The following is a 9648-nucleotide window of genomic DNA, read 5'->3' on the forward strand; positions in this document are numbered from 1 at the left end:
AAATAATAATAGTGGGTCCCACGTGAGCGACCAACATTGGTCGCTAATCTCAGTAAATGTTTGACCAAGAAAGTCTGACCAGTCCAGTCAACATTTTGACTATTATAGCGACCAATTGGCGACCAATCTTGGTCGCTATTGTGTTTCTTTTATTTATTTTATTATTTTCGCTAGTTTAGCGACCAACTTTGGTCGCTTTTTCTCACAGACCAACTTTGGTCGCTAAGTTTTGGTCGCTTTTTTCCGGATTTCTAGTAGTGCTCGGAACTGAGATATTTCATATGAATTCTTCTGTTCCTCTCCACCGTTTTCCGATCAGGCTTTTCTGAAGAAACTTTGGACTTACTTGTAGTTTCCATTAAATTCTTGATGACTGCTTTTCTTAAAACCAACCTTAATAATTCTCGAGATAGGAAAATGAAAAAAAGAAGGGTACAATCATTGTCCCTTGAAGCAACCATAGAGTTACTATTAAAGTAAGAAGGATATGTGCTTGTGAAGATTTGGATTCTGGGAACTAGCTAGGGTTACTTTTCTAGGATGGTAGTTTCAAGAGTATTTATAGAGGGAATTTTATAGCTAGGTTAGAGTAGTTGCGGAGACACCTTTTAATAAGGGGCATCATCTGACGATGCTTAGTGTAAAATAATTTCACGTATACATGTAAATATTATTTTCACAAGCATAATTAATAGTGACGCGTACAAAGTACTAAATATTAATTTGAGACCAAAACTAAAGCTTTAAAATCACTTCTACACTTGGACCCAATTCTTTAACTTCAATTACTGGTGATTTTATGGAAGTAGCCATCGATGTTTTCTGGCTATTAATTGCTCTCCCTTGTGCCTCGTGCTATTTGAATTTCCTTTTCAATGTCTCTACTTTTTCTCTTAATTTCTTAATGTAAGTTGTAGCTTGATCGAGTTGATCTTGTTGTCACAGCATGTGCTGAAATGTTTCATGAGAAAAGCCATATAACAAAGGATTTAAGTTATATGTTTTAAGGAAAAATATTTACACTTATCACTGTAATTCCAGCTATTAGCATATTATCTTTCTTATTTTTCAGGTTATTAATTTCATTCATCATAGGTGTAAATTATCTGTTGTCATCTTTTAGTTGATCTAATATAATATAAAAAATTATACTGCTGTTTATAGAAATTAAACCATGTAATAAATACTAAACCGGGTTCGAAGAAGATGTAAGGTGTATAGGTTAAAATCTGACCAACAAATGGTTATTATTAAAGGAAACGGTAAGAGGCCGGTCAAGCTATGGTCGTGCGAGGCGTAATGGTGACGAGTATCTCGCGGCTGCCGAGATCAGGCCATCAAAAGGCTTACACGGCAGAACATAATACATGAGCGGGTAAGGAAGGAGTATGGCCATGAGAGGGCATGCTGGTTAAGAATCATTGGGTAAAATGGGAAATTGACAATATATATATTAGGGAGGCCAAGTAGAAGAAGGAGGGGGACCGGAAAAAAAGGAAGAGAGACAGAGAAGACATAGAAGAGATCTCCGCGGACAAAAAGAGATGAAACAAGTAGATTAAATAATAATAATAATAATAATAATAATAACATAAAAAACACATCCCCTTTTAATTATATGATGGTGTTTGAGTGGGTATAAAACATTAATTTTTTTAATTAATGTAAAATATCTAATTAAGAAGTGTTTACAAATTTGTAATCAAATAAACCAGTAACAGTAAGAGTTGTAGACTAATACTACTAGTCTACTAGTAGTAACTAGTAATAGTGACACCAATTTTTACGCCTTCCATTCCAATTTGACTGAGTACAAAGTCTAATTAAAAAATTCTATTAAAATTACTTGTGGTTTAAAATAATCTATGAATATTTGCTTGACTATGAATGATCTAATTAATTAATATAAAATAAAATAAAAATTAGCGTGAAATTATTTTTAAATATAAAAAATATTATTCTTTTTTCAAAACTATAAAAATGTATCACAGTACTTTTTATTGTTCTCGTTGGATGGATGGGTGGGAGCAGATTTGGGATTATGCAATATGCACACGTGGAGCACATTGGTAGACACGTAATAGAAGTGGGGCTATTGACTCAGTCTTAAAGTTGACGGCTCGAAATGCCGTACAAACTTAATTCAAATTATTACCAAATATTTTGTCAAAAAAGAATTCCAAATTACTCCCTCCGGTCCAAAATAAGTGATTTTTTGGATGTTTTCGCACAGATTAAGAAATTCACCTTTTAACATTAATTAGCAATGGAATTGACCATATTAACCTTTACTATCTCACATAAACACTCCTAACACATATTCTAACACTATTTACTCCAAGGACAATGTAGGAAAAAAATAATTAATTCATTCTTGAAATCTGAAAAAATCACTTATTTTGGACCACAAGAAAAAGGCCGAAAAATCACTTATTTTGGACCGGAGGGAGTACTGATTACCGATCGCTTCCGGTTAAATTTTTATTTTGTGCCTCACACAATGAGGCCTCCTTTTTGTCTCACAATGTTGTGGTCCCAGAATTTTATGGACCTAAATGTGTAACAGTGTAAGATATGGGTTCATAAATGTGAGATAAGATGAGAAAACTACCCTCTATAGCCCCTCAAAATTTTAATAGCCCACGTTTTGTACCACTTACAAAAATTGGCCCTTCGGCCCAAACATATTGCATATAGTAGCCGAAAGGAATGAGTATGACAACACAAGCGCCTGTAGCTCAGTGGATAGGGCGTTATTTCCTAAGCTGAAGGTTGCAGGTTCGACCCCTACCTGGTGCGATAGAGCAACACTTTTTTGCCTTCGGCCCAAACATATTGCATATAGTAGCCAAAAGGAATGAGCATGACAACATAAGTGCCTGTAGCTCAGTGGATAGGGCGTCTATTTCCTAAATTGAAGGTTGCAGGTTCGACCCCTACCCGGCGTGATGGAGCAACCCCTTTTTGCCTTTTTAAATTGTATTTTGTACTTCTGGATCTAATAATATTAGCTAAGAATTGAATGACAGTCTATTTTGTATATTTTTTGTATAGTAACAGTCTATTTTGTATAGTGACAGTCTATTTTGTATATTTTTTGTATAGTAACAGTCTATTTTGTATATTTTTTGTATAGTAACAGTCTATTTTGTATAGTAACAGTCTATTTTGTATAGTGGTAGTCTATTTTGTATTTTTTTTGTATAGTAACAGTCTATTTGTATAGTGACAGTCTATTTTGTATATTTTTTATATAGTAACAGTCTATTTTGTATAGTGACAGTCTATTTTGTATAGTCAGAGCTAATTGTATATAAATTGTATAGTGACAGTCTATTTAGTATATTTTTATATAGTTATAGTCTATTTTGTACATATTTTGTATAATGACAGTCTATTTAGTATATTTTTTGTATAATGACATTCTATTTTTGTATATATTTTGTATAGTGACACTCTATTTGTATATAAATTGTATAGTGACAGTCTGTTTTGTATATTTTTTGTATATTGACAGTCTATTTTGTATAGTGACAGTTTATTTTGTATAGTTTTTGTATAGTAACAGTCTATTTAGTATATATTTTTTATGGTGACAGTCTATTTTGTATAGTGCCAGTCTATTGTATATAAACTGTATAGTGACAGTCTATTTTGTATAATTTTTGTATAGTGACAGTCTATGTTGTATATATTTTGTAATATACCAATATTCAAATCTATTTTCGAAAGAAATACATAAATATCCATGTAAATATATACTAATGGTGGGCCTGAAATTATAATTTCCATCAAAATCAACTAATGACATACATGTGGAAATGGAAATTTATTTGGTGAAACCCAAAGGATTTCCCTAGCAAAGAAAGTTAGCCCAGAAAAAATGAGGCAATAACAGAGAGCTTTGGATTTTTATTCAAAGAGTGGTTGCCCCTCTCTCTTTAGCCAATGATTTTCCTTTTCCACTTTTAAAACAAAATCAACAACCCTTGAATTTCTGGAAATACGTACTACTATACAGTCATTTCGCACAAGCATACTCGTAGCAACTTGTTGCCATATCCACTGTCAAGATACAAAACAATGAGTCAAAAAGAATGAATGGCGAGCTCGGTAGAAAACATCAAGATACTGACAGTGGTCAGATCGTTGGAAAACAAACTGTAGAGTGCTGAGAGTAAGATCGTCAATCAAGACAGAGTCATTAGTGTACAAAAGCTCTTTGGCATTTAAGCAAACGGAAAATACTTCTTCCACTTTACCCATCCTTTCCAAAACCGAAGCTTTAAGTGCCAGAGCATAAGGGGAATTGGGGTATTTGGAGAGGAGAGGGGTGCAGTGCTTGAGAGCATTTTTGAACTAGCGAGAATCAATGGCATCCCAAATGGGTCGAACTCTACGCTCCGGTATGCCACCAGCTAACCCAAACTTGGACGCCATTTTCCAGCCGTTTGAGAATTGGATGCAATCAGTGATTTTGTAGCCATAGCGTGGCCGCCTCTGTTTTTACAGATCTGAGCCTCAGTACTTTTGGACTAGCCACTAGAATTATTTTTGGGCTATAAAATGTATGTTGCAGTTTTTAGGCTACCGGGTGAAATATGTTTGGGCCGATGGGCTATAAATGAAGTTTGCTCTAAAAAGATGCTTCACACGATTAATGTCAGTTGTATGAGGCACACCATAAAATCACTCGCTTCCTGTTATTTTGTAATGCTACAGGATCGGGGTGGGGAGCCAATGAACCAGGTACGAGTTCATCTGAAACCAGCAACTTTTACTTATATCTTGTATTTGTATTAAAAATCTTACTAAATAAGTGCAAAATTAAATTATGAACCTAGTAGCGATATGATATAATTTTGAATTTGAACCAATAAAATTCAAATTAAAACTTATTCAACTCAAGTAATAATAAGTAATAACCTCAAGGCACTTAAGATCTTCAATTTCCTACTCCTAAATAAATATTGTTTAGGATTTAAATCATTTATATGTTGACATTTGACAGTATAAATTCAGCCTGTTATAACAGATTAGTCCCCGTTTTTTTTTTATCATGTTACCAATATTTTTTTTCATTAAAATCCTACCTGTAATTAACAATGTATTTCTTATCAAGTCTGGAAGTATACTCGTAACGCGGTATTACGTAGCAAAATCTTCGCCAAACAAAGATTTGATGAGAAATATAGGACTATAGGTAGCACGGTGCATGCAAAGACGGGAAGAATTTGCCATATTATATTAGTAAGCTCAACTAACGATTTCAAAACCCACATAGATTTATATGCATTTGATCTAGACACTATATCTCCCTTATACTCAATCTAAGATAGAACAGACACGTGGATTCGTCTCTAGCTTTGATGTAAAGAACGTAAGATATTATGTCCCTCTTATATATATTACTAGCGAGGGTGTGCCCAGGCAAAGCCCGGGCCCAACAACTATTTAATATTGTTAATAATACTATATTTTTATATATCACTCACTTTTATATTTAAATCTGCTATGTTGATTATGCTGGTGGCCATGGTGATAAATTTACGCCATCGAAGGGTATTTGTTGCAGGTTGGGCATCCTTGGTAAATTAGAGCATATATCTCTACAATATTTTTATGTAACACAATTGATATGTACCAAATTATAAATGACTCGACTGTGAGAGAAGTAATTTTTCTACTAAAGTTATCCGGCCAAGAAACTGAATTGTGGAGTTCTGCAATAGTCTTAGAATACATAATATTTTGCAATTAAGAGAGGTGTGATATAACTTCGATTCGTCTAGCTTGTGTAGATAGATTTAAAATGGTTACATGAAGATCGAAGAATGAAACTTAGTATACACACTGCAAATGTAATAAATTGAGAAAATAAAATATTCCGTTTTTGTAAATCACATATACAGTATTTTCTCTAGCTGGCTTGCCAATGGAAGCACTACTTTAATGCAAGTGATAGAAAAAAACAATGCAAGAACTTACGTAAATTTGTACTAAAGGTATCAATATTATCAAATAGATCAAAAGGATGTAGTTAGACAAGAGATCCATGAATGTTGAATTTTTCTTGTGATTTTTATGAAACATATTATTTTCACGCTACCAAAGTACATGCAAATAACTAAACAAACTATAAATAGCCTAATCCTTTTGATAACTAACGTTACAATGAAGCTTTTTTCCGACTACATCACTTTTTGTGCACTTTAAGTAACACTCACATATTAGCATATGTAAATTATCATATGAGCAGCAGAAATATTAACTAAAAGTCTATATAGAATGAGCACATCTGGGAAAGATTTTATATGGAGATGAGGAACCATAAGTAGCTATGAGCCATAGGTAATTGATGATAGGCTATAATTGCATATTTTAATCGCTTATTACACTCGAATTTACTGCACTTTAATTGAGTTTGCGCTTTAATCGCTAGTGTTTTGCACTAATTGTGTGTTTTATGCCTTGTAGGTGTGATTCCGAGCTATATAGATGTTGTGAAATGAATTTAAGTGATTTGAAGCTTTGAAGTCTGAGTAAAAGCTCAAGGAATTAAGCCGGGATCGTGTTCGGGGGTCAAATTTGATAATTAAGTACGAACGAAGACTTGAGGAGGCATATTATGCACTGTCTAGTAAAATAGACATAACTTTTTGCTCAGAACACCATTTGGGCTCCATAATATATGGTTGGAAAGCTAACTCAAAGGGCTACAACTTTCATGTTTTACATTTTTCCAAATTCCAAACGGAATAGGGTGAAAAACCGCGGTTTTGCCGCGACCGCGGCAGAACCGCGGTAGAAGATGGTCGCGGACAACTGAAGAATCAGAGGGCACAAAACCGCGGCAGGAAGCGAAAATTTCAGGGACTAAAGTGCAAAACATGGGATTTTAAGTCCTAAACCCTATATTAAACAAAGGAGGCCGGCCAAGAACAAGAGGAGGACATATTTTGGACACAAATTAGACCTAAGGAGGCGAAGAGACACTACTTTAGGGTTAGACAACACCCTTGGAGGCAAGAACACATTGGGAGCAAGGCGGAGAATTCTTCTACGAGTTTTTTCCTTCCTCTTCCTATTTTTCATTGTTGGTTATGACTTTTAGTATTGTAGTTTTACATACTATTATGAATAGCTAATTTGTTATCTAGAGTTTTGATAGAACCTTTTGTAGGATAAATTCTTGTTATGTTTTTATAATTGAGCCATAGCTTTTCTCTATTTGTTCAACTACGTTTATATTGTGGTTGGTTGAAGAGCTCTCAATTAGCTGTGCCTATTTAGTATGCATAACTCGGGAGAGAGTGCATATTTAGGTAATTGTTGAACAACACCACTCACAGAGTATATGAGGGATCAATAACCGAGGGTTTAAAGGCAGGATTAGGGATAACGAAGCCTTGGGTGCGATCTGAAGTGAGCTGTATTAAAATCCAGCTAGCGTAGCTCGGGAGAGTGCGTCTAGTAAATTGTCGTAATTACTCGGGAGAGATTTACGGCAATAAGAGTGCTCATGATCGGTAGAGAATACTTAGGCGAAATTATAGAAGACATAGCGGGAAGGATTCCGACAATAGGGGAAATCATAACTCTAGACCTCCTTAATCTTTTCTCGAACCCTCAGTATCGTTAGTTGTTAATTTACTATTTTAATTTGTTAGTTAAGTAGTTAAACACAAGAATCTTAATATCTATAAGTTAGGAATTGTTCAAGCTTGTCTTCTTGGTGATAGTGAACAGCTACCTTAGTTCTCTGTGGGATTCGACTCCGGACTTGTAAACCGGATTACATTTGCAGCGACCGCTTAGTCCTTTTTATAAGGCATAGGTGGGCGTGATCAAGAAGCTTGACCAAACAGGCCAGTGGCGGATCTACATGTCATTTTTGGGTGCTCAAGCACCCATTATCTTTGATAAGATTTAGTAAATTTGTATAGGTAATTATAAAAATATTTAGCTAAATATTGAGTGAGAACCCATAACTAAACTCTTTTTTCCTCTTCTTTCAGAATTTTTATCAGTGAACATCCATGACTTTAAAATCCTGGATCCGCCACTGAAACAGGCTATGCATTTCTTTACACGGATATTTCCGGTCATTTGTGTTAGTACAGTTATTTTAATTTGTTAAAAAACAATTCTATGAATTTAATGCTATAGTTGGGTAAATTTGTGTTACTTTAGTTACAAAAAAAATGACAATCCAATCAATAGAAAAATTGACTTACATTTTGTGTTGGGAGGAGAGATTAACCCACAACTGTAAACCCTTTTGAGTTCCTTCAGGTGCAGGAATTTCTGAATGAACAACTCCTCTTCCAGCAGTCATCCACTGTAAATCACCGGCTTCTATTGTACCTTTGCGTCCCTCAAAATCTTCATGCGTGACAGCTCCCTATTGTAAAATAAAATTTTAATAACTTGCTTTTCAACTACTATGATTAACAAATAAAAGTTGTTTACCTAAATAAGTCTAGATCATGAATATTAGGATACACACACACCCAAAAAAAAAAAAGCATGTGCTTGTATTAATCAGTTTAAAGTAACTACTTTCTTTTTGTTGCATATAGTGATACATTGAGTTTAATTTTTATGCGCGACAATATAATTTTTTTTTCATTATCAGACTACCAATAATTAGTGGGACTAGTCACATTGACAGTAAGTTATTACAACAGGTTAATTAAATTATATTGACATCCATAAAATATATTTACACTTTCAATATTGTAGTATAAGTTAAATACCTAATAATTAGTCATGATCAAGAATACTATTTTTCTTATTTGACCATGCATATATAAGCAGCGCAGGGGAGTAATTAAGATATTTATTTTTCAATAATCCTAAACAAGTAGTATGTTATATATATATATATAGAGAGAGAGAGATGGATAATCACATCTATTCATCAACTACTCCTTTTCTAAAACGTGGAAACTAATATAGTCCTTTCCTTTGAATGGTTCAAGTGGAGCAGCCATTGACAATGTACACAAACAGCATTTGAAAGAGACTTAACTAAAATAGAATAGCTATCTCATCTACTGATTTTAGTATTATTTTCATTAAAGGGCAAAAACAAGTAATGAGAGAAGATTGAAAATTAAATACCTGCAACATGTAGGTGACTGTTTCAAAGCCTGTAAAAATTGAGAAAAAGGTGATGAGAATCCAAAGACATTTGCCGTGCAAAATTGCAAATTTTAGGCTGAAGAAATTAATCAGAACAAATGATTAGAATGCAACTAACCCTGTGTGGATGATCAGGAAAACCAGCTGGAGCAGAAACTGTAATTTTAATCATTAGACAAAAAAATAGAAAAGATTCTCTTACCAATGACATATCTCTGTTTGTCTTGTCTAAAATGCAAATTAGAAAACTTGTCTTTGTTAATTTGTGAGGTGACTGGACAGTTTTTTCTCTACCAATTTATAGGGAGGTGTTCGTTATTATAACAAGTTAGCCAAGTCAAAAATATGAAAGGAAGAGGGAGTTTCCTTGAGATGCAGGCACCTTTTGCTTTTCTTTCTTTCATTATTTTTCTATTCCATTCTCACGTCAGCATTGCGTTTTCGTGATGTCTCCCCATTTTTACTTCCCTATTCAAATTGACCATTCTTTCTAAATGGTCT

At 34.0% G+C, this 9648-nt stretch overlaps 1 protein-coding gene across 3 annotated transcripts in view; it reads right to left on the minus strand.

Annotated features, from left to right (window-relative positions):
• Window positions 1-9423, minus strand: part of LOC109241584 (pirin-like protein) — a 28463-nt gene extending 19040 nt beyond the window's left edge. Inside the window, exons 1-3 of one of the 3 annotated variants that reach the window (XM_019408342.1) lie at window positions 9266-9423; window positions 9127-9155; window positions 8238-8404 (exon numbers count right to left, since the gene is read on the minus strand). In XM_019408342.1, coding sequence (XP_019263887.1) covers window positions 8238-8404; window positions 9127-9135 — 176 coding nt within the window. In that variant the 5' untranslated portion in view covers window positions 9136-9155; window positions 9266-9423. Of the gene's footprint in view, window positions 1-8237; window positions 8405-9126; window positions 9224-9265 lie in introns of all 3 variants that reach the window. The other 2 variants (XM_019408343.1, XM_019408344.1) reach the window with 2 other exon arrangements.
• Window positions 9424-9648: the final 225 nt, after the last annotated feature.

This window comes from Nicotiana attenuata, unplaced genomic scaffold, assembly GCF_001879085.1.
Source record: "Nicotiana attenuata strain UT unplaced genomic scaffold, NIATTr2, whole genome shotgun sequence".
NCBI classification, from domain to species: domain Eukaryota; kingdom Viridiplantae; phylum Streptophyta; class Magnoliopsida; order Solanales; family Solanaceae; genus Nicotiana; species Nicotiana attenuata.